A 26,465-nucleotide genomic window follows, 5' to 3' on the forward strand; every position below is an offset into this window, starting at 1 on the left:
AATACCCCCCCAAGTTTCAAAACGATTGGACCAGAGGGTCCAATTCTATGAGCCCCAAAGGATGGTGCCCCTATCATTAATTATTTCCTATGGAAAAAAGGCATTTAAAAAGGTGTGCTGTCCCTTTAAATGTGATGGCCAGAACTCCCTTGGAGTTCAATTATGCTTGTCACATCCTTGTTCCTCGCTCCACCCCCAAAGTCTCCTGGCTCCGCCCCCAAAGTCCCCAGATTTTTCTTTAATTGGACTTGGCAACCCTAGTAGGTGTGGAGATACCAGCATTGGTAACGAGACAGGAAACCTAGGTTTCAGTTCCATCAAGGAGGATTCAGTCCAGGAGGATGCAAAGAATAAATGGACATAAGTATGACATTAGAAACCACAACATTCAGTTGCTGACCTAAGAGTAGCATTGCTCTTACAGAGGGATTTCAAAAGAAGAGTAGAAAGAGAGACTGCTGCATCACAATTGATAATGCTCAAGACAATGCACCCTCCTGGAATGAACTGAGCGCTAGTTTTCCTGTCTCATTACCAATGTATATGATAATTTGGCATCTGAAATGACTCCATCCTCCAAGATATAAGGACCAGTCAAAGTGTTCTGATTCCTAATTAGGGTCTTTTTGAAAAAAAATAAATCCAGATAGGAACAGGGAAATCCAATTTTTTTTAAGCACAACTTTTCAGAATGAGCCAAAATAATGTCCTCAGTGTACATTGTGTTTGTCAGAGGGATCCATTCTTCCATCCACCCACCCTCCCTCCCTTCCAAGAAGTGTGCTTGCACGCAAAAGCTTATATTTGGAATAAAACGTAGGTCTTGAAGCTGCCATCATGGGGCTCCAACTTTGTTTTCTCTGTGTGTCTTTTCTCCCCCTCCCTTCCTCCCCAAAAGAGGAGGAGCAGCCCCAGAGAAGGAAGTGGAAGCTCTGTGTGCGTGTGTGTGAAAGAGAGAGAGAGAGAGAGAGAGAGAGAGAGAGAGAGACAAAGGGAGAGAGAGGTGTGTCTTTGTATCTCTCCAGCAGGAAGCAGCCACAGAGCTCACTGTGTGCCTCTGTGTGTTTGTGTGTTGTGCGTGTGTGTGTGTGAGAGAGGGGGGGGGGAGGCAAGAGGCAGGAAGCAAAGAGCTACTGAAGGAGCTGGGGAAAAAGCAAGCTACTGTGCAGCTGCAGTAGCAGCCCTGGGAAAGGAAGCAGGAAGGAAGTTGCTTGGGGGGTGGATTTGAGTTTTGTGTGGGCTGGATCTGCTCCATGGGATTAAACATAATTTCTTGTCTTTGAAAACCAAAAGCTGTTAAAGCACAGATATTAATCTAAAGCACAGCTGTTAATTCAAAGCGCAATAATTTGGGGTGGGGTATTAAAAAGTATTGTGCACAACACTCCCTTTAAGCTGTGGAGTCGTGTGAGCAAAACTTCTACTTCGTGAGCTACTTGCATTAAAGTTGTGAGCTACTGCATAAATTAGTGTGATCTGGGGCCATTTTTCCTGAGCTAAGACAAACGTGTGAGCTGGAGGCTAAAAATCTGTTAACCAGCTCACACTAACTCAGTTTACAGGGAACGCTGATTGTGCCCCTACTGATTAGGCAGACTAGGCCCTAGTCCAATCTTATCTGGCTGATGGTGGCCATATTGTTTTAACTGCTCTCTTGTAAGACACAAATAATGCTACCTTCATAATAAATGAACACATATTAAGTTCCTAAAGGCAAGATTATATCAGCAGCATGGTGTAAAACAGCAATTAAGAACTACTAATTATACTGCAACAAGTCATCTACACTTTAATTTTTTTTTTCTAAGCATGAAAATCTGCTTAAATGACATTAAAGCTAATACAAACCAACAAAGGCCAGGAAATTCTAAACCGCACTCTTTTAGTTAAGTCATTGTGCATTTTAGTTCACAGCAGCCTGCTCTGAAGAAAAAGAAAGGTGTCAGCCTTATATTTACATTTCCTCTCTTTCACTGGTTTGCATCACAGTTCTCATGTTCAAACAATTCTCAATATTCCTTTCCTCGCTTCCTTGGTCAGAGCAAAAAACATCTGAGGAAATAAACAATATACACAAGAACCTGCAAAGGCTGCAAAGGATTTTTTACCCCTTTTTTTTCAGCTGCTTTAAATAATATGAAGCTTGTTGGCCTGGTAGACAAACCAAGCTACATAGTTGTAGGTCTCTTTCACTAATGTCACTTAAATCAGCTTTTCCCTATTTCCTGTATCTGTAATTAAAGTGTAAAGGTTACTCTGCCTAGACCATACATCTCATAGATGACTACTTATCTTCCAGTTTCTATCCTGCATTAAAACATACACAGGTTTCTAAAATAAAAGGTGTGCTTAATATACCTGATGAAAGCAATCTATAGTGCAATCCTAAAAGAATTACACTCTCCTAAGCCCACAGGAGCCAGTGAATGTAGAATAATGTAACTCTGTTTAGCATTGCAGTACCAAACTGTGCTAAGGATGGCACTGTCAGAACTATACATAACATGTCAGGGCCCCAAATCCAATGGAACTACATAACCTGCTGGACAATCGTATAAGTTAGAGTCAGGTTTCATTTTAGATCTGAAAACTTAGAAACCAATGACCAACCTTGGAGCAACAGAGAACAAAATGCAAAAATGAAAAACAGGAGGAATGTGGAACAAACCTCTTTCACTGTATTTACAGCAGAAATCCTTACATAAAACTGTCTCTCTGAGTCCATATCAATACATACAGTAGCAGAAAGGATTATGAAGTTCTTACCCTACTCCCAGTGACTGCCAAGATATATCCATTATTGGCCAGTGAATTTTCAATTATAACTTCTGGAGAAACAGGATGAACATCTAGTTGGAAGTTCACATATGGTGTTGTGTGTGCTGAACGAGAAATCACTATCTAAAAAAAGAAGTACATTACAAATATAAATAGGCATCAGGTAATTTAAACTCATACTCTCCAGTGCTGCATTTCTACCATTATTGCTCTAACAATACAACCCCCCCAAGAAAAACCCATTAGGAATCTCTCTCCAACCCTGCCACACACATATATGTGATATATCCAGGGGACATTTTGTAGAAAAACATGGTAGAGCTCATCCAGGGATTGTTATGCAGCTGCACCTACTATTCAATGGGGAAGGTGGGAAGGAGGAGGGGAAACCATCAGAAAGTTTCAGGAGCTGTGCTTCTGTGAGCTCCTACTGAATCCGAGGCCTGGATATGTCATTATAATTCCAAAAGACAATGAAATCAATACTTCAGAAGAGATATTGCATTATACTTGAAAAAAAAAATAAAGATTTAGATTGGCTGCTATTAACAATGTTTACATTTTACGGATTGGGTGCTTTATTGCTATTTTACTGTTAGCCACCTACACATACACATATACATGAAGCTGCCTTATACTGAATCTGACCACTGGTCCACCAATTTCAGTATTGTCTGCTCGGATTGGCAGTGGCTCTCCAGGCTCTCAGGTCTTTTACATAACCTACTGCCTGGTCCTTTTAACTGGAGATGCCAAGGATTGAGCCCTGGGACCTTCTGTATGCAAAGCAGAGATACTTCTGCTGAACCACAGTCCCTCCCCAACACTCTGAGGATTCCATGTGAATAGAAAGGTAGAGTAAAATTATTTCATTGATAATTTTTTTTGAAAGTAGCAGAAATAGCTATTAGTAATGATAGATGTCTTACTCTGATTCTCCAAGTATTCTGGAGTACTTACTTCATACTATATGTATGATTGTGGTTCTCAATCTGATGTCTATAGATCCCTGACACTCTACAAGAGTATTCGGGGGGGGGGGGATGTCTGCAGAACCAGGGGACACGCCAGAAGCAGGCTGGTTTGTGAACCCAGCTGAGACACAGTCTTTGGAGAGGAAGGGAGAAGACAATGAAACATGTAATAACCATATACTAGGAGATGCTGCTACATTTATATCCATAGCGGGGATATGAATTCTATGCAAGATTACACTAAAGAAACATCAATAGGTTTGCGGTCTGTATAAAAATTTTAAAGTAATTGGGAGTCCTTGGGTTGCTACAGTTTGAAAACCACTGTGCTCAGGCAATTTATTTGGGATGCTGTACACTGCTTCCTTGCCTGAGTGCAGAGCTAAGCTTCATGTCATGCAGGAAATTCATGACTTCATCTCTCACTTTGTTTCTGTTATGAAATATGGTTGCACTAAACTGCCAGATTGGTACAAGCAGCAGTGAAAGCAGTGGAGCCTGGGGAAAATGGTGTTAAGGCCTTTGCCATTATACATTCTTGTCCATGAGGAAAACAACAGCCAGGGTGATCATTTTGATCAGTAGATGGCATTGGGGAGAGGAGTTTAGAAACCCCCTCCACAAGATCCACCCTCAAGAATTACTTCTTTAAAATGGCAGCCCCCGCCCCCCCCCAAAACAGGAAATCCAATTACATGCCTTGCATATAAGATGTAGGGTTGGATCCAGTCAACCTTTCCCCTCAATCTCAGTACATTCCCTTCCTTTTTACAGTTCCTGCACTCCAACAGTACATGGCTTCTGTTAATGTAGATTTTGTGATCCCACCATAACTTTGGTCATCATAGGTAACTCCTTTCTCCCTTTTTCACCAGAGGAAAAGCTGGTTGTGTCCAGCCCACAGTTTGGCTCTCAGATACATGGATGATATTTGCCATGATTTTAGTAGTGATAATCCTATGTAGTATTTATTTACTTTATTTATACCCCTTTCTTCCCAATGGAGACTACAAAAGCAACTTATACTGTTCCTTTTTGTATTTTATCCCTACCTCAACCCCACAAGGTAGGTTATGCTGAGTGTATGGCTGGTTAAAGGTCACCTGCAAGCTTCCATGGCAGCACTGGGATTAGAGTCTGAGACCGATTTCGTACTAGGCTTGTTCTGGGTGGAGAGCCTTTTTGCCCCCAGAGCTTCTCTTGGTTTTCGCACAAACTCCTCTGGAGCTGTGAGTTGGTGCGCCACTTTTCTGCATTTAGCAAGATCCTCTTACAAGAGGTTTCTGCTTGCCACGAAAAAGCAGCATGCCAACTTGCAGCTCCGGGGCAGCTTGTGTGAAAACCGAAAGAAACGCCAGGGGGCAAAAGGGCTCTCCACCTGGAACAAGCCCTAGTGCGAAATCAGGTTGAGTCTCCCAGATCCTAGTCCAACACTCAAACTGCCACATCACATTGGTTCTCATGTTGGTAAGAAGCTTCAATTCAGCACTAATATTTCACATTCTATTCTGTTCTTTTAGCTTATGTTTATATAGGACAGTCTTTGAAGACTGTTTTAAGGTCTAAGTTCATTCAGGGCACTACTGTTCACTTCTGACAGAAGGAGTTGCAGAGAATGCACAGACATTTGGGTTATCTGCTAATTTCTCCTAAACACAGTTCCAAAAGTGTTGGTCATAATTTTAAAAATGCTGAACAATATATGCCCAGAATATGGCAAGCAGAACCTTCTTCTATATCAATTGCCTTACCTTTTATCTAGGGACACCAAACAAGATTGATCGTTATATACTCTTTGCCAGACACTGAAAATTTATTTTAAAATTCTTGTGTCACTGTTCTTTTTATTTTTTTTATTTTTCTAGATGCCATGTTTGTTCTTGGGTATCTGAATCATATATTGAATTTAAATTACCTATTATTTGAATCTGTAATATTTTTTCTATGTTGCCATGAGTTTGGATAGGCAACTAGCAAATTCTGTCAACAAATTGAAGCTCCGCAAGATATGGTTCTTTCCTAAAAATCTCAACACAGGTTAATGAAGAACTTTATATACATGTTTTGAAAAGTATATTTATCCTAATTCTGTCAAAACATGTTATAATACAGATATTGTTAAAAAGTTATTGCTGCATTTTACCTTTTCGGAGTCCTCTAAATTAAGTAAAAGTTGTGTGGGAGAGTCTTAGTTTTAGGTAAAGAGTAATTATTACAGGATGTAATCCTGTGCCAATAAAAATTAACAGAGGTTGATTGAGCGTACATCTTCATGTTACATATTCTGAAAAGTGTCAGTTAAGTCAATCGGGTTATTCTGAAGTAACACGTTAAAAGATTGATATGATAGGCATTTCTGTAAGTGTGTGATACCACCCTCAACTGTAGCAGTTAGAATATGCATGGATAAACTTTGGTACAACTTTGCAGCCACTGCCTGACAATGCACTGGGGGTGGGGTGGGAGGAACATATATTCCTTCAAATGAGTTTAGATGGCATTCTGACATACTGCATTTTAGATCATTTTTGGTTTTCTGGCCAGGAAATGATGTTTAAAAAGTAAATAAAATGTAACATGGTGTGAAAGATAGGCTGATGCTGGTATTAAGGAGAGGTAAGTGCTGCAAATACCTTTACAATTGATCATTAACCCATGTTATCTCTTGAATTCCCATGGAATGAAAATGCCAAGTAGCATGGTTTGCTATCATTCATTCAGGTTCCCTTTTATTGCCAAATGTTATTTTTTGACTAAGCAACAGTGCTAACCCATGAAATATGTCTAGGATGCACCACAAAGCAATGCAAGAAGCTTTAGGTCTTGTTTCCATGGTACCAGAGAGAGCAGCCTAGTGCTTCAGCACGAAAGGGCACATTTTTATTGAAGCTGGAATTCATAGCAAATAAACAAGCTTTGCCCTGGCAATGCAGACTAAAGATGCTCCACACTGCTTGATTATATGATACAAATGATACATGGCCACCACTGTCGTGCCAGAGCTATGATGGCGCTATAGCACACAGAGATCAATCAATAAAGCTTGCAACCTATCCTGGACTATTCCTGGTCATTAACACTATTTTTGAAGCTGCAAAAAAAACAACAACGTACCTAATATGATTTCCCTACACTGTGAAATTGGGGCAATTTATAAAAAATGTAACGCTAGCTTATATAAGACCACCCATCAATCAGCACCTTATCTCTGTAGTATCTCTCTAAAACGAGGAAAGGTAGGAACTGCTGGAATTATGTCATCTTTCTCTAGAAGAAGATAAGAGTTTGGATCTATACCCCACCGTTCACTCAGAGTCTCAGAGAGGTTTACAATCTCTTTCCCTTCCTCTCCCCACAACAGATACCCTGTGAAGTAGGTGGGACTAAGAGAGCTCTTTCTAGAACTGCTCTTAAGAGAGCAACTCTTTCAAGAATGTGGAAATAACAGAAAAACCATTGGAGGCAATGAAATTTACACAGAAATGCATATAAATAGTTTTAGTGCAAGCTTAAATGAAATTTAAACAAAACTAAGAACACTGAGCTTTCAACATATGAATTTTCCCACACAGTCTTTCAGCAGCCCTGTAAATCAGCTTCCTTCGAGTAGACTCAGTTGTGGGTGAACGTTTTTTGCCTCAGCTCAATTTTTTCAACATGGGTCTATGCATGCTCTCCGGCAGCAACTGATGAGAGCATTCATAGATCCATGTTGAAAAAATTGAGCTGAGGCTCTGTGTAACATCGGGAGAAGGAGGCTGACGAAGTGATCAAAACCGTAAGGAGTCCTTTCATAAGCGGTTCCTTCCTTACTCTCTCCACGTCGTTATAAGTCGAGCACTGAGGTAAAAAACGTTCACCCACAACTGAGTCTACTTGAAGGAAGCCGATTTACAGAGCTGCTGAAAGACTGTGTGGGAAAATTCATATACTGAAAGCTCAGTGTTCCTTAGTTTATTTTTGTTTAGGTTTCATTTAAGCTTGCACTAAAATATTTATACACATTTATGCGTAAATTTCATTGCTCCTGGTGGTTTTTCTGTTATTTCCATTGATTACACTGGTTCCAGTTGTTTTGATCATTACTAATATACTTTCAACAACTGTAACTGACCCTAGGTCACTCAGCAGGTGCATGTGGAGGAGTGGGGAATCAAACCTGGTTCTCCCAGACAAGAGTCTGCGCACTTAACCACTACACCAAACTGGCTCTCTACTAAAACACTTCTAAAAAGTTTCAACTGTTTATTGTATGTGTGTGTGTTCCTTCCTCCAAGGAAGCTCAAGGCAGTTCTAGGTACATGGGTAAGCAGGCAGTTTCCTATTCAAGTACTAGTCAGGCCTTTGGATAAACTGAGGTTTCACCTTTAAAAAAAAACAACACTCCTGAACAGCACTTATTCTTGAACCCTCAGAGTAGTGAGAATGAGTTTCAGATCTCAAAATGATAACACTGTTGGTTTTCAGTAGCACCCCAAAGACCAATATGATTTCCAAGATGTAAGCTTTCAAGAGTCAAAGCATTCTTCATTATCGGATGAAAGGAACTTTGACTCTTGAAAAATCCCTGGAAATCTCGTTGGTTCTTAAATTGCCAGTGGACTCAAATCTTGCTCTTATACCACAGACCAGCACTGTTAGCTCCCTGAAATGATCTCTACTGTTAGTGTTATTAACCACACTTTGTCAAGGACTGGAATCTGACCCAGACAGTTCAGTTTCAACCCATTTCTCCCACAAGCCTGGAACATGGGAAAAGAAATATGTACCAAAGGCTCCTGACTAAATGGCAAAGTTAGGTTTAGTAAGCTACACTTACTGATAACTAAGCTGCACTTACTGATAGCTACATCTTGCCACTAAAGCAGCAGCAAGGCCAGAATATCTCAATAATTGCAGTCTATAGAAATAGTGAGTACGTGAAGCTGCCTTATACGGAACAACCCAAGATCAGTATTGAAAAACCCAAGATTAATGTATCATTCATGCAGCAAGTGAGACATGGTCTTAAAAATGTGGGGCTACTAGATAAAAACGCTGGAAAGAATGTATTATACCAACTGATCCTAAAGTATTGCCATAAGTTTTGACTACCAGTTAATATACAGAGAAGCCTGCATTTTAAGGCCACAATTATTTTCACTAAAAATGCCTGCAGGAACTTTATTAGAGTGGGGATCAGCATTGCTGACTATTAGCGCTGCATTTACGCTATGCACATTTCAAGATGTTTTCTAAAAAAACAGAGGCTTACTTGAAACTGAACCAAGTTCTGCCTTGTTATTTTTCCACGGTCGTCTAGCAGGTGTAAGCCATTATCCAGAACAGATATGCCTAAAGTCAACTTTACCGTATTTCACAGGATTTTCAGCATATCCTTATTAAAAGAGCACATGTGAAGAGATTGCTTTAAAACACTATATCATTCCAGCCCATTGTATAGAACGGATCTACTTCGAAGACTTTAACATTTCCATCTGAATGGACCATTAAGAATGTGCTGCTTCAAAACACTCACTTGGTTGCAGGTGTTAATTTCACACACACACACAGAGAAAGAGTCAGCCAGCCAGGCAAATTGCTTAACTTTCAAGGAAATTACATTGATATGAAGCAACTTCGCTACCACTATTTTCAAACTGAAAATTTAGTGAAATTCAAAATACTGATGCACACAATTTCTTGACCAGCCCCCAACCCCATGTGTAGTAACCAAGTACAGTTAATATTATTTCCAGTTGTCTGCAGAGGATTCACACATACAAACTACAGCTGTGGTCAGACTGGCAAGTTAGCACAGTTTGGGCACACCCCTAATTTCTCCATCACATTTTGTGAAGGAGATTTTCGATCAGACTCTCACCCCGACTTGGCCACAACACGTGCTTCTTCCATGGTTGACCATTCACATTAGTACAGTGTGTCAACCACAGAGCATGCCGTCTGGTCTTGTTTTTTTTTGTTTGTTTTTAAAAACAACTTTGACTTTTTTTAAAAAAAACCCACATTTCTTGGGTTCCCATATGCATCCATGCACATATGCTCTATCATTTTAAAAAACAGAATGGCAAAAATGGATTTACAGGTTCACTCTTCTGAACCAGTTTGAGTGCACACCAGGGGAGTTCAGACATCCAGCAACACAGGATGAATGTGTGGGGATCCAAAAGCACTGGAATTCATCTGCTTAAGGGCTTTTTTGATAGCAGGAACTCTTGATGTAGCCAATCCTCCAAGAGCTTACAAGACTCTTAGTACAGGGCCTACTGTAAGCTCCAGAAGGATTGGCTACATCAGGGATGTGTGGCCTAATATGCAAAGGAGTTCCTGCTGATCTGCTGTTTACTTACTCCATCTCCAACTCATCTTACAATGGGGTGAGTATGACTGGGGAACTGCTGCCAGATGTGGGTGTGTGAATGAGCCCATTTAATCCATCAGAGTAAAGCAACTATATCAGGCCAAATTGCCCGTCTGATCACAGCCTACATTAGTTCTTTACTAATTTCTCTTCTTCAAGATTTACACCACCATTGTTCTTGCAGACACAATTCACCTAGTTTTCCATGTCTTGCTGTGAAGCTATTCTACATACCCTAAAAATAGCAGTGAGCAACCAAGACAAAAGGGATACTACGGCAATAACATTTATGCTCTGGCTAGTTAAATGTACTGGTCCCTCTGAACTGCATACCAGCCATGCAAGAGAATACGGTGGGATAATGTGGCAGAATGAGCTGTACCACTTCAGACTGCAGATGAAGGATCATGGAGGCATAGGTGTAAAGTACGTGGGGGCTGGGGGTCTAGAGCCCCCGCCCAGATTTTCCCAGTGGGGGCTAAGCCCCTGTCGGGCAACCAACACAGGAATTGGGGCAGCCAGAGACATTTGATCCAGTGACATCATAGGGAGGAGCCAGTGACATCACAGGGAGGGGCCTGCATTATCACTATCTATGACTTTATGGAGAAGTTCCCTCCCCATAAATTTAGGGAGCACCCCCCCCCCAACAATGCCCATGGGCCGGGCCAAACCAAGAAAAAGATGGGAGTTGGCCAGTGGTTATAGCGGTATCTCAGAGGTCTCTTGCTGTGTCCTATTTTTGATATTCACTTTTAGAATAGTCACTTTAAGATCTGCAAATATACATATCATGTGCATAAGACAAACTAATGGTCACAAATTTGACAGTAAAAGGCAATACAGAAAACCTTTAGGGGAACATTTCCCTCCCCCCCTGATGTTTTCTGATGACCCTGAAGCACAATTTCCTTTACCTTCCCCCCTCCCCAACAGACATTGTGAGGTAGGTTGGGCTAAGAGAGCTCTTACAGCAGCTGCCCTTTCAAGGACAACTCCTACAAAAGTGATGATTGACTCAAGGCCATTCCAGCAGCTGCAAGTGGAGGAGTGGAGAATCAAACCCGGTTCTCCCAGATAAGAGTCCGAGCACTTAACTACTGCACCAAACTGGCTGTCACCAACTGGCTATCAATTGAGGGATCATTGAGGAAATGCCAAAATACTGGCTGGTGGGAAGACAACAACAGAAGAGGTCAGACAAATCTCCCTGGGGAGACAGTTCTAGAATTCTGGTGCCATGACTTTTCTGTTGTTACCACCCTGGGTTGCCACGCACCTAACATCAGAAGTTGGGACACCCAAAACAGAGCTTCTGAAGATGACCATAGTGGTTGGGCAAGTTCATAAGGGTAGGTGGTCCTTCAGGTATGCTGATCCCAAACCATATAGGGCTTCAAAGACCAGCACCTTGAACTGGGCCCAGACTGGAGTTATATGGTTTCTACAACCCACTCCAGTCCACTGCATTATGTATCAACTGAAGTTTCCACATACTTCTCAAGGGCAATCCCACATAGAGCATATTGCAGTAATCTAATCTAGATGTAAGCAGGGCATGCACCATGGCAGCCTGATTTTTTCTGCTTAGAAAACTTTGCAGCTGGCTAACCAGTCAAAGCTGGTAAAAGGCGCTCCTGGCACCCTGACTTTAAATAGCCCAGGCAAGCCTGATCACACCAGATATCAACCTAAGCAGGCTTGACTCTGGCAAGTACTTGGATGGGAGACTTCTTGAAGTACCATTAGTTGGAAGAACAGGGGCAGCCTTTATTCAGCCACTCTCTGAATATCTGCCATGCTCCCAGTAGGGGTCAGTCACCAGAGGTCGCCATGACTTCCAGTTGTACATACACACCCACACACATGCATGTTTTTAAAAAAAGGTAAAAGGCACTCTTGGCCACAGCTGCCATCTGCTTATCCAGCAGTAGGCCTTGGTCCAAGAGTACTCTCAAACTACAAATCTGCTCTTTCAAAGGCAGTGCAAGCTCATCCACTGTTGATGACGCTTTAAATTCCAGGTCATATTTTCCACCCACCAGTAGTACTTCTGTCTTGTCAGGATTAAGCTGTGACTGACAATACATTACCTAAACAAAATAATAATTTAGATATCCTATGGGCCCTTGCACTTGCTGCTCTCTTGTTTTTCTTAGTATATTAAAGTATCCAAAGTCAGAGCCGGCGTGTGGGAGTCGGCGAGGTAGGCGGCGGCCTAGGACACCACCTCGCCGCAGGAGGGCATCCCCTCCCCATTCGTGCTGAGTGATCCTTACTCCGAGTAGAGCGAAGGAAGAATGAGGCAGCCTCTGCCCAGATGCCTCCAAAGCGAGAGAGGGCTGGGCAGTGGGAGGTGGTAGAGCGTCCTTTCTTCGCTCTGATTGGAGTGAAGGAAGAACAAGGCAGGCAGCCCCTGCTCAGCTCCCTGTGAAGCGGGCAGGGGGTTGGGCAAGGGGGTGCGCCGCCACAATGATGTCATTTTCGGGTTGGAGTCGGGGGGTGGGGCAACAGTGCAGGGTTCTGATTGGGGCGGCAGAACCCCTAGAGCCGGGGCTGCCCAAAGTTCTTTGCTTTTTGAAGTACCTAAACAGGGAGGGGCAAAAGCCAGAAAATCTTCCCCAGTTGTCCAAAGCTCTCAAATTTCTTATCTTAGACTGCTGTTTACGTTTAGCATCAGTTTCTCCTTCACTAAAGTCATATGTAAAACCCCTTTTTCCCCCTGGGCAGTTTTCTATCACAAGAATACTGGCTGTTTGCATGTTCAAACTACAGCTTGAAATATGGTAACCTTTCTTGAGCTAATATTCTCTGTTTATTATGGAACTGATGTGGGAAATTGTTATTATTTCAGAACACTTGCTACTACTGTTTTTAGAAACAGATGCTGAACTGGAAGAAAATACAGTTCTTTAAGGGGGGGAAAGCACTTTATAGGGAGAAATGCATGGATGCTGAGACCATGGTATTCTTTATGATGGAAAGTTTTGATGACTGACCAACTAAAAAAAAATAAGGGTCTATAATTAAAGCAAGTTATACATAAGTAAGGTTCATCTGGTGCAAGTCAGCAGAGCTCCTATTAATTCACTGAGCTACGCCCAGATTTCACCTACTGTGAATTCAGCTTCATAACCATAACAATCCCAGTGTGAGAGCATCACACATTCTAATCACACAACCAATGGGAAATACCTGATTCACTTTGCACCCAACAGCTGTACTCAGAAACTGCATTCCCAGCCACACACCAAAGGCAGCCACAATAGAAAAGGCAGAAACAGCTGCAAACTCGGGGGGGGGGGGGGGTTGTAAAGAAAGCTTGTCACCCCAGCAAGGGAGGAAGTAAAACTATTTTATTCCTTCTCATGCATGACAGCTGTCTTAGTGAAAATTGTTAGCAGTTTGCTTTGTAACAGAAACTCAACAATATTTAATGAATTCTTAAGTCAAGGGATATTCAGGGACCAACACAAAATTAACACTTTTGGTCTAGTCAAAACAATGGTGTGTGTGACTGGTCAGTAAGTGCTCCGACAGAAAAAAACACAGTTCCGTCTTCCCATACCATCATTCACTTAGAAGATCTAACATTACTATCTTGAGTGTAGACTAAATCAATTTCCAAGGCAAATACTTAATTACCTTTAGTACTTGGTGCAGAGTTTATCATACCTTTTCCCTAGTTGATAGTTGTTTTTAATCTCCAAACTAAAAACAGAAGATGGTAATTGGAAGAAGGTAGTTTGATGTGCATCCTTTGCTATACACATTTATTTGAGTCAAATACAGTTTTCTCTAGTTGGATAAACAACAGCCAAAATCTGTGTTTTTGCTTTCCTTTAGATCAGGGGTCCTCAAACTTTTTAAATAGGGGGCCAGTTCACTGTCCCTCAGACTGTTGGAGGGCCGGACTGCCGTTACTGTACAAGGTCGCGGGCCGTCAGTTCTCCGTCTTCTGCATCTCTCTCCCTTCCCCACACCAAACACCCCGGCCTGGGAACTCACCTCACCTCGGTATCACCTCACACTCTGTCTCCGCCGCCTCAGCCCAGTGCCGGAAGTGTGCGTTGCTAACGCGGGTTTAGGTCGAACGTTACTTCTGGTCTGATTTTGCCATAACCCGGCGGGCCGCATAAACGTCCTCAGCGGGCCGCATTTGGCCCACGGGCCGTAGTTTGAGGACCCCTGCTTTAGATCAACGATACTCATTCAGTGGCTTGCAAGCCACCTTTGTCTTTTCTGAGCACTGTTCTCCAATACTGCCACCACTAGGGGTGTGCGTTCAGTATAAACCAAACTGAATAAATACCCGAAAAATAAAATAAGATCGGTATTTTTCCAGTATTACTTAAGCCAAATACAGATCTGTATTCTGCTACCAATACTGCTGAGCCCTCAAAATACTGATTTTGCCCCAGCTTTTATTCAGATCAGTTACACCACAAGCGAGCCCCAGCTGATCCTCTCTTGCTGCTCTGCGCTGCCTGGGCTGGGGTTGGCCCCTTTTTGCAGCTCAGTATTAGCTGAGCTGCAAAGAGAAGCCAGCCCAGGATCTGACTTTTGCATGGCATAGAGGGAAAAAAGGTTCTCTTTAAATGCCTTTTTTCTTTTGTGCCTTTTGCAATCTGTGATGCTTCTGGGTGAACTCTCTGCTTTGAGGTTCACTCATGGCATAGCTTGCAAAAGCAAGGCATTTAAAGGGACTACTTTTTTCCATCCATTGAAAACAATGAGGACAGGGGCAGTTTCTTCTGGGGCCCATAGAATTGGACCCCCTGGTCCAATCATTCTGAAACTTGATGGGGGGAGGGTTGAGGAGAGGCACCAGAAGTTAAGCTGCAAATTTGGTGCCTCTATCTCAAAAAACAGCCCCCCCCAGCCACAAAAGTTTTGACTTTTCTTTATTAACATAAAATCCCACCAATTCACCATATGCTTGTATCTTAGTTAACAACAAAGGTGTTACTTGTAAGGGTTTTCAGTTATAAACATTATGTCATCAGAAAATGCTCTATATTTGTAAATAGATCCTCTGATTTTTAGCCCTTCTATTTCTTTATCATCTTGTACTTGTATCAGTAAAATTTCGAGAGTCATAATAAACAACAGTGGTGAAAGCGGGCAACCTTGTCTTGTACCTTTACTAATCATCATATTATCTGTAAGGTCTGCATTTATACACAACTTTGCCCTCTGTTCCGTATATATTGCTTTTATCATTCTTATAAAGTGCTCTCGAAGTTCTATCTTTTCCAAAACTACAAACATAAAGTCCGAGTTCAAATTATCAAAAGCTTTCTCTGCATCCGCAAAGAATAATGCAACTTCCTTTTCTGGATGTTTTTCATAATATTCTACAATATTAACAACTGTTCTTATATTATCTCTTATTTGTCTTTTAGGGAGAAATCCTGCTTGATCTTCCTTTATAAAGTTCATCAAATATTGTTTAAGTCATTCTGCCAGGATTCTTGTGTATATCTTATACTCAGTATTTAATAATGAAATTGGTCTATAGTTCTGTACATTCGTGACATCTCTATCTTCTTTAGGTATCAACAAAATTACAGCTTCTTTCCAGGTATTTGGTATTTTCCCTTTTATTCTTATCACATTCATCAATTTTTGTAATTTTGGTACTAATTCTTCTTTAATTTTTAAAAAAAATTTAGCCTTATATCCATATGGCCCAGGTGCGATACCAATTGCATTAATTGCTGCTTCAATTTCAATTTTTTCAATTGGATCATTCAAAATTTTCTTCATATTTTCCGTTAAGGGTGCTATTTTAACATTTTGCAAGTACTCTTCAATTTTTTCTTTTTTTATTTTCACACCCTTAAATAAATTGGCATAATACTTAAAAAAATCTCTTTTTATTCCTTCTTGCTCTACTATCTCTCTTCCACCAGTCACAATTTTACTAATAGTTTTACTTTCTCTCTTTTTCTTCAACTGCCAAGCTAAATACTTTCCAGGCTTATTTGCACCCTCAAAAGATTTCTGTTGCAATTTTTTCAAATTCCATTCAATTTCTTTGTTCAGCAAATGTCTTCATTTGAGTTTGTAATATAGTAATCTCCTTTATAATTTTCTTTTTCCCTGGCCTTTTTCTCAGTTCCCCTTCTTTTTTCTTTATTTCATTTTGAATGTCCAGCATCTGTTTTTCTTTTGCGCTTTTATCTTTATTATTCAAAGTAATCAATATTCCTCTCATTACTGCTTTAAAAGCATCCCATACCATCTGAAATTCTATATCTTCTTTATCATTTATTTGGAAGAAAGCTTTAGTTTCGTTTTCTAGAGATGTCACTATTTTTTTATTCTGTAGTAAACCTTCATTTAATCTCCATCTTCTTGATTTTTTTTGCAATTTTGTAATCCATAATATTGGGTTATGATCAGCACTTATCTTTGGTAAAATCTCTACTTTTTTAGTTATGAGGCCCAAATCTTTAGTACCCCATAACGTCAATTCTGGAATAAGTGTTATGTCTCGCTGAAAAAAAAGTATAGTCTCTTACTTCCAGGTTGAATTTTCTCCAGATATCTTCCAAATTTTCTTGTTTAACCAGTTCAAAAAAAGATTTTGGCAGTTTTTCTTCCTTGTTGTTACTTTTTTGTCCAGACCTATCCATTTTGTTCTGTATTGTTCCGTTAAAGTCTCCCATCATCAATATCTGGTCATAAGTCATTTCATCAAGCTGTCGGGTAATGTCTTGGAAAAAAGCATCTTTTGAGCCATTTGGTGCATACAGTCCTAATAACAACGTTTTCTTTGCATTTATCATTATTTCTACCGCCACATATCTTCCATCCTTGTCTTTAAATATCAATTTTGGCTCTAATTGTTGATTAATATAAAAAAATCACGCCCCCTTTTTTTTGTTCTGCCAATGAAAAAAATTCCAATCCTAATTGTTTATTCCATAAATATTTGTAATCCTTTTGTTGTATATGGATTTCTTGTAAACAAATTATATTACAATTTTGCTTTTTAATCCAATGAAATGTTGCTTTCCTTTTTTTGAGGTGAATTTAGTCCATTTACATTCCAAGATAATAATTTGTAATCCATTATGGTGCAAAGTCTTTATTCTGTTCATAGAAACTACACAGCTCATGTGCATTCGTAATTGTAATCCTTCTTCCATGTAGCTCAAAACTCAAACCTTCAGGTATTATCCATCTGTATTTTGTTCCATTAACACGCAGTTTCTCTGTCAGTTTCTTGTAAGATTTCCTGTCACTTATCACTTGTCTTGGCAACTCTTTCATTATTCTAACTCTACTCTCTCCTACTGTCAGAATCTTTTGAAAACTTTGGTTCAAGATTTTTCCTACCATTTCTTTTGTCATAAATCTTATGACTACATCTCTTGGCAGTTTTTTGTTCTTGGCATATGATGAGTTGACTCTATACATAAAGTCATACATATTTCTAGTCCCTTCAGGATCTTCCTCCAAGTAGTCAGCAATTATTTTCACAATATATCCCTTTAAGTCAGTTCCTTCCTCCTCAGGTACTCCTCTCAGACAAATTTGGGTTTCCATCAGTCTGCAGTCATGGATTGTCACCTTCTCTTGCAGCTTTAATAAGGTAGAAGCATGCACTTTAACTTTCTACTCTACAGCCTGGACTTTTTCCTTAACCACCACCACCTTATTTTTAAAGTCTTTCATTTCCTTTTTAAAGTCTCCAATGTCTTTTTTAAGTTCTTTTTTTACAAGCTATTAACATCTTTTCAACTACTTTCATTATCCTAGCTTCCATTGCTTCTAGTTGGTCTTGCATTTTTTCCAAGGAAAGAGCTCTTGCACGTGTTGCTTTTGATTTTGACATTAAAATAACCCACAAAAATTTACGCATCTTAAAATCAAAATCCAAATATCAGATTCAATAGCTTAATGCTTGCCCTTTTAAATAAGCCTAATTTCGCTGCTCTTTGATCTTCCTAGGCTCAAATATTAATTTAAAAAGTTTTATTTTTTTTCAAAATGGTGAACGCAATTTCTCTATAGTAAAAAATCCTAGTGTAGGCCTTCTTCTTGTTTGTCTCTCTTCTCTTATTACTTCCTTCTTTGCTAGGAATGAAATCACATTTTCAATGGTATCCAAGTCTTGCGATCTTTGTTAGTCTCTCTTCCCTTATTACTTCCTACTTTGCTAGGCACCAAGTCCCGTTCTCAATGATATCCAAATCTCACGATCTTTGACGTACTTCCTGTTTTGCTTGTAGGAAATGCAAAGCTGTGACGATGATACATTCTTCAGTGACCGCAAGTAATCCAAACAATAACTTCTTTCCCAGTTTTTAGCAATATCCTTCTTTTAACAAAGTCCAAAATTCAAACTTTCTTTTCTTCTTCTTTCCCTCTCTCTAAATCACTCCTTCCCACCTTCCAAAATTATTTTATTTGCTTTAAAAAAGTTCCGGAGCGAAAGATTGTAATCGGTACCTCTCCGCTGATATCCAGCTTAACATCAATCTTTCCAACTATCAGATGTTCACCAGTCCCAAAGAAGATTAGGATCTTGCCAAGCTTATGCCAATTGAATGGCTCTGAAAGCCTCTGTAGATGATGAAAACGCCACTCTTCTCCAGGGGCCCCTCAAAGCCTCAAAAGAGCCCCCAACGGAGCTCTCTATCAGCCAAGGTAAACCCCCTCTGAGTTTTTGTGCAAAACTTGGACAAATCTCTAGCTGAGAGATGTAGGTAGAAGGCCAGAAAGAGCCTTTTCCTACCCCGAACAGAGGCTTCAGTCTGTCCCCGTTAAAGAGACAGGTCAGCTCGCCATTTCCCTAATCCCGGAAGTCCTCAAAATGAAAATGTTTCTTGTGAGGTCATGAAAAGGATAAAGTGGTCTTTATATCAAGAAAGAGATTTCATTGCTCTTTTTAAGTCTGGGAGGTTTAAAAAACTAGGAACGGCAATTACAAATTCAAATTCAGTTGCTGAAGCCCTATTTGAACTTGCCTTGCTGATTAATCTTTGCAGCTCTAAAGCTGAGGTGGTGAAATTAGGTAGTCCTAATACGTCCAACTAGGACTGCTATTCTTGCAAAAAGAAATTAAGAGCCTTATTTAAGGAAACCCAATATGGTAGATATCCACAGAAGCTATATGACTATTTAGAATGTAAGAAATCCTTCTTAGAGGTAATTGCAAACAAGAAGTATTTTTAATATAATTGGGACCAATTTCTTTAAGCCATAAAATCCAATGATAGTAAATCCTTTTGGAGATTAGTTTCAGACAGCATGAAGCCTAGAGCATTTGCCAACCCTAACATTTCTCCACAAACATGGGTTGACCATTATTCTACGATTTTTGAAGATCAAGTAATCCCCTCTACTGTTATAGATGTTTCTGTATTTTCTGATCTTCCTGTTTGACCTCCTGTTGAACCTGACGAAATTATTGAGTTAACTGATGGTTTAAAAGTTGGCAAAGCACCAGATCCTGATGGTCTCCCTGCTGAGATTTTAAAAAGATTATTTTTTTAAAATTCTGGTGGTCTGAACCTTTGGCCAACTTATTTGCATTAATTGACTATTACGGAACTGTCCCAGATTCCTGACTTAACTCCATAATTGTTCCCATCCATAAAAAAGGTAATTTAAATCTTCCTGAGAATTTTTGCTCCATTAGTTTATTATCTATTTTGGCAAACTATCTGCAAAACATTTAGAATGTCGGCTGACAGATTGGATACATTCGAAAAACATTGCTGGCCTAGAGCAAATAGGTTTTTCCAAAAAAAATCTACTATTGATCATTGTGTCACATTGGCTTTTCTTGCCGACAAATACATGAATACAAGAAAGGGGAAGCTCTATGTAGCTTTTATAGATCTGAAGAGTGCGTTCGACTCTGTGGACAGAAACAAACTATGGAATAAACTAAAGGATCTTAATATAGATCCCCATCTGTTAAATCTATTAAAGAATTTACATACAAATACAACTTGCCAGGTAAAATTCTCATCTATAAGACACCTAACTGAAAAAATACCAGTTTGTAAAGGAGTTAAACAAAGGTGTGTGTTAGCCCCACATCTTTTAAATCTTTTCTTAAATGATATGGCACAATATCTTAGTTCCATAAATGGGCACCCATCTAAGTTAAATGATCTCGCAGTCCCAATATTATTGTATGCTGATGATACAACTATACTTTCCTGCACAAGAGTCGGCCTGCAGCGATACCTGAAAGCTTTTAACAACTACTGCCAGCTTAACTCACTTGTTATAAAGTATTCCAAATCTAAGGTTGCGGTCTTTTCTAAAAGTTGGCGACCACAAAAATGGTATATAGGCAAGCAGGAAACTGAGCAATCCAAATGTTTTAAATATTTGGGCATAACCTTTAATTACAATCTCAAATGGGCAGTTCACCATGACAGAATAATAAATATAGCTAGTTGTTCTTCATCTCAAATTAAATAGCTTTATTATAAAAAGGTAACCAATATTTGCCTGCTGCAATCAGAGCTCTTAATGCTAAAACACTATCACAGATTTTGTATGGTATCCCTCTGTGGATTAATGCTCTGAACCAAAATATAGAAAATATCCAGGCTGGATTTCTGTGACAACTTTTAGGAATCCCCAACTGTGTTACTTATTTTGTAATCTGTTCAGAAACAGGCCAATCTCTGATTGAAGCAAAGGTTGGACTAACTTTTAAATATTGTTATCAAAGATTTCAGGTTTTCACGGCTGGTAACATCATTAGGGTTTGTAGAATCTTTCGGGATCAAGTGCCGTGTTCTACTAAAGAAAGTTTTCCTTCCAGATGTTTCGTTCTCAGCTGCGGAGAACATCCTCAGTGGCGTTGCAGCCGGAGCAGGTGCTCAGACCTTCTTGGCTGCTGTGCATTGAGTGTACATGCACAGCAGCCAAGAAGGTCTGAGCGCCTGCTCCGGCTGCAACGCCACTGAGGATGTTCTCCGCAGCTGAGAACGAAACGTCTGGAAGGAAAACTTTCTCCAGTAGAACACGGCACTTGATCCTGAAAGATTCTACAAACCCTAATGATTTTAAATATTGGTTACGGATATTTTATAGGGCTGAACCAGCTAGCTTGCTCAACTACCTAAAAAGAGACCCTTATAATGCCGCTTGGCAAGATCATGTCGAAGCTCAAACACATGGGAATTGCAATTGATGATGTATTTTTATCTGATGAATCTTATAATTTTAGCTTTATCAAACAGAGATACTTAGATCTAGAATCTCATAAACTGTGTCCTGTCCAATTTTATACTTGCTCTCCTGCCTCACTTGGACTTGATCAGACAGCCAGGAAAATGGCCAAATATTTATCTGAACTAGATAATCCGCAACATCGAAGAGCTTTTATGCTAGCTAGGATGAATGCATTTCCCTCCAATGTTCTCTATGGGAGATTTCTTCAAGTCCCCTTTAGCAAGAGACATTGTCTATGTGGGCCAAGCTCACCGGAATCCATCCAGCATATTTTATTGAACAGCCAACTGTATACTAATCTCCAAAAGGTTCTGTTAGATAGACTTTCCTTACTGTCCTACATTCAAGAAAATAGGATTGATTGCTGTTTTCTATTAAATGACAACATAATCGATATCACAAAAGCTGTTGCCAAATGCTTGGCTGAAGTTGTTACAAATTATTCTAAGCAGGTTTTATTGTGATCTTAATCTTAGTTTAGCCTTTTATGCTTTGAACAGACATATCTGATTGTTTGGTTGACAAGTCTCTGTATATCTCTTTTCGTTATCCCAATAAAGGTGTGATTGGATTGGATAGGAGTAACGCACCTCAGGAAACGTTTAATATGAGGGTGTCTTGATATTGGTTCCCCATTTTGGTCAGGCAGAACCGTAGATATTGCTGCGATCTGCCTCTGTAGAGTCGCTGCCTTGAGACCCATGGATAAGCCATTTTGCATAAACGACCAGATATCACCAATCTTTGGTTTTAGTGGGTCGAGGCGTTTTCTGTGGCACCATCTAATGAAGGCTTTCTATGCAACATTATATATTCTTTGTGTAGATGATTTTCTGGATGCTAACAAAGGTGATGTGACTTGATTAGTATACCCTAGTTGTAGGAGTTTTGACCTCTCAATCTCCATGCGGTCAAGCGCAGCCACTCTGGTCATGGATGTAGTATCAGCCCTTGACTTAGCATGTCTGGTTGAACCTTGAGAGTCAACGGCTTCTGGATCGATAACTTCTGAAGGTCCATGAACCAGGTTCTCCTCGGCCAATAAGGAGCTACTACCATTATCTCCGCCCGTTGTGCTCTTATCCTTCTGATGAGCCTGGGAAGCAGTGGAAGCGGGGGGAAAGCGAATAGCAGCTCTTTTGGCCATGGTGTCAATAGTGCATCCGTGGCTTCTGCCTTTGGGTGAAAATAGTGGGAGTAGAATCGCTTCAAATTGTTGAGTGGGGATGCAAAGAGATCTATTTCTGGAACTCCGAAGTGTGCAATGATGTCCTGGAATACTCTCTGGCTCAGAGCCCATTCCCCTTGGTCGATCCTCTGGCGGCTCAACCAATCTGCTTGGGTGTTTGATGTCCCTTTTATATGTTCCGCTCTGATTGATGCTATGTGAAATTGTGCCCACTTGAAGAGTTGACAGGCTTCCTTGTGTAATGTTCTGGACTTTGACCCCCTTTGTTTGTTGACGTATGCCTTTGCTGATACATTGTCTGTTCGAATGAGGACATGCTGGTTGTTCAACTCTCTGAGCACCGTCGATTGAGCGTGTGTCTTCTTCAGGAATTTTAGTGATCAATTTTCTCATCCAAACTAGGATGCCCTGGCCACCACTGACCCAATGGCAGAAACTTTGAGTATCATTGTACAGGCTTCATGTACTCTTTTAAGGGCAAACTCTGATTTCTTGTCTAGATGATCCCTTAGGATACTGTGTCCATCTTCGGATACCATCTCAGAGTTTTGTAATGCTGAGATTGAAGCATCAATAAGAGGAGTCCGCAAAAACTCATTTGTAAATGATTAAAAATTATATAACTTCCTCAAAAAGCCAGGATATTTGTTGGCACAGGGCCTTTTCCATTCAGCCCTCATTTGCCTGTCAAAATATGATTGAAAAGGATAGGCTTTTTCTGATGCTGTTTGCTTGGGGGAAAATTCACTGCCCCTTCCTTATATCTTCTCTTGGACTTGTTTTTATTTTCCTCTACTTCTGGATCATCGTGTAAATCCAAGGCTGCAAGAGTCTTGGATAACAGATACTGGTATTCATCAGCATTAAAGAACCTGCGGGATGGCTCTGGCACCTCTATTATCTCCCTCATCCTTCTCAGAAGAAAATTCTCCCTCCTCCCTGTCACTTTGCCTGACTGGCTGTTCATCACTCCTAAGAGGAAACCTAGATCTGTGCAAGCTTCCCTGCTTTTATGCTGCCTTGGTGGGCCAAGCATGTTTATTTTTCCCTTTGGGCCTTCTTTGTGGGGAAGCTGAGGAGGAGGAGGAGGGGGAACGACATCCTCTTTTACCATTAACTTTACACAGCTCCAGAATCTCCCCTTTAAGATCCTCAAGGACACAAGGAAATTGTGAGGCATAAGGACTGGAATAAGCTCCCTTTGCTCAGTAATAAAAAGTCTGCCCTCCGTTCTACTCACAAGTCACGTGTAAAGCTGGCTGAGCTTGCCGCTGCCTCCGCTTGGGATCCCTGCCCCACCGAAATGCAACTCTCACCGCAACAGGAATTCGCCCTGGGTTGCTGCATAAAGCCTTGCTTCCATCGTACTGGCTTACAGTTTTGGCGCGCTTTTCTGCTGGGCTGTGAAGTGGCGTTTGTGACGCTTCGGAGGCTGCGGCGGACCTCACTTGGTGTTTGCTGACTCCTCTTCCCCAGAGGACTTCCTTCTCTCCTTCTAAGAGGAACTCATCGCTGCTAACCGGCATGAATAACAATGGCCTGATAGAGCAGAGCCTGCGCTCCAGGGACTAAGCCTCTATGGAGTGGGCAGAAAAGGTGGGCGGGATCAGAAAGAAAATAATGGGGGGAAATTAGGCACACACAGAAGAAAGGAGACTCTAGAAAAAGTAAGGATTTTTTTTTTAAAGATAGAATAAAGAAGAACTTGGTAGACTGAAGGAAAAAGACTAAGAGACACAAAGATAAGGCAAAATCTGATGAGATGCTCTCCCTATTGAGGCAGGAAATGAACTGAGGACAATGGGTGACTCCCAGCAGGAACAGGAAGTTGAAAAATTGTTCCTGCCTCCCTACAAGTCGGATGGGAAATCACCCACAAGATGTCCGACTGCTTCAGAGGGAGAACCAACTCTTCTTTATGAAATCTTGGCTTGCTTGTGTCAGCAGGTTCAAAACCGGGAGAGAGAACACTGAGCTAACAAATTATGTAACTATTTTGCTATCTGAAGTTAAGCAACTGCAACTCAGAAAAATGAAAACACACATACACTGGTCTTTATATACAACACATTCTATTCATTGCACAAAACTATGAAATAACTATTAATTGCACAGAAATATGAAATAGCAACATATTTCCTTATCTGCTGCACTAGGAAATTAAATAATGAACACATTTGAAAGGATTTCCTGTGCAACTACTTGTGTAATAAAAAGAAAGGGGGGGGATCTAATGTAAGAATACATCATTCTGAAAATGCTATGATTCTTCTGTCCTAGAGACAATGCACTTTTCTGCACTTCCTATCATATTATCTCAAGGGCAAGATGTGGTAAGGATAGGTTTTATGGGGGTGCTGTTACTAAGCATTAGAGGCAGGCCTTATGTTCTTTATTGTTGGATGTGTCAGGCCCTGGGGCTGCTCGGGGTGGGGGGGGGAGAGAAAGAAAAAGAGAGCTCCATGGGTTATTATAGTATGATCTTGATGATAATTTTGCTCTGTAACTCAATCCAAGCAAAGCCACTGGATATGAACATTTCTGCTACCGGCAATATGTATCTCAGGCAACAGCATTCCTTTTGATCCCTTTGCTGGCTTTAGAAAAGGAAATGTGTTCTGAAAGCATTGTGTTAGGTTCTTTAGTGTTCTGTATGGCTGGTGGGCGAGTAAAATGCTGGGGGGGCGGAATTCTAGCCCAAGATATGAATGAATAATAAGGCAATTGTAGTAAGGAAAAAGAAATATTATGGGTTGCACTTCTGTAGAAGTTACTGCAAATCTTTTCTGTTAAATGCACAAAATTCATGAGACCCCTTTGTAGAAAGAATACATTCTGTTGATGCTACCAGTCTTCATACAGCCAACTCTTAGGATTCTATTCCCTATATAGTTTTCTACTTAATTACTCTAGTCAACCCAGATTCCACAGATTTCAATGGGTTTAGACTGGAGAAGCTATGCAAGGGATTACACTGTGACTATGACTCAATAATATGCAGAAAGTCTGAAAATAAAATGCAAATTATTTTGCTGCAAACCCCAAAATGCACATGGATGAAGCAAGCAGCCAAGTTTGCTTTCGTTTGTGAAAAGCTTCAATTAAAAACCAGCAGAGTTTCTATCATGGTTCAGCACTTTTTCTTTTTTCTTGGAATAACACACTCAACTTAAACATTTATTATTTAAAATATGTACACTGACTTTTATCCATAGAGATCAACGTAGCTTACAGCAAATATTCTAGCTGGCATCAAAAGATACCTTAACACCATGGAAATACCACCCATAATAGAAATTCCAAGTCAAACCTCATCAATATGATCAAAAAAGCACTTAAGAATCAGTAAAATGTTCTCTGCCTTACGTCTCTTTCTAAAAAGCCGTTCGAGGTTGTAGCTTTCTGCCCTTCTCAGGCATGCCAATTCACAGGAAACACTGGGAATACACTGAAATATCATGATCCTAGGTTGAAGAAGAACAAGTATTCCTAGGGGGGGTGGCATACAACAACTTGAAGGAAGAGTACAGCTGGCATGCAGGTTCATATGGAGAGAGATGGTCCAACTGTCCCCTGACAAACATCTTGCAATCTATTCTAGATTGTTCACTAGAGATCAGATACTCCCTAGTATTAGAAGGGTTAGTTCATATTGTACTGTCCCACAACATGGAGACTAGATATGAATTTCCTCCCACAGCAAAGAGGCTACTCAATGTGACCTCATGAAATAGAACTTTCTCCTAGTATAGATCAAACAAATGGCAGATCTCTACACGGGTTGCTTATAAATTTTCCAAATAACCCACCAACTGATCTATAGAAGCTTTGTGGCACATATCAATTTGCAATCTGTATAAAACTACTTTATGAATCAGCTGCCAAAGTAGACACACTGGCTGCTGAGTGAACCAAATGATTATGTGGAATGTATCTGTTTAAGAAGAAC

At 40.4% G+C, this 26,465-nt stretch overlaps 1 protein-coding gene across 2 annotated transcripts in view; it reads right to left on the bottom strand.

Moving 5' to 3' along the window:
- Nucleotides 1-26,465, bottom strand: part of MET (MET proto-oncogene, receptor tyrosine kinase) — a 172,632-nt gene that overhangs the window by 73,021 nt on the left and 73,146 nt on the right. For both annotated transcript variants that reach the window (XM_060244858.1, XM_060244856.1), the window contains one exon: nt 2,767-2,901. In XM_060244858.1, coding sequence (XP_060100841.1) covers nt 2,767-2,901 — 135 coding nt within the window. The remainder of the gene's footprint in view (nt 1-2,766; nt 2,902-26,465) is intronic.

The sequence above is a fragment of the Heteronotia binoei genome, chromosome 8 (genome assembly GCF_032191835.1).
Source record: "Heteronotia binoei isolate CCM8104 ecotype False Entrance Well chromosome 8, APGP_CSIRO_Hbin_v1, whole genome shotgun sequence".
NCBI classification, from domain to species: Eukaryota; Metazoa; Chordata; class Lepidosauria; order Squamata; family Gekkonidae; genus Heteronotia; species Heteronotia binoei.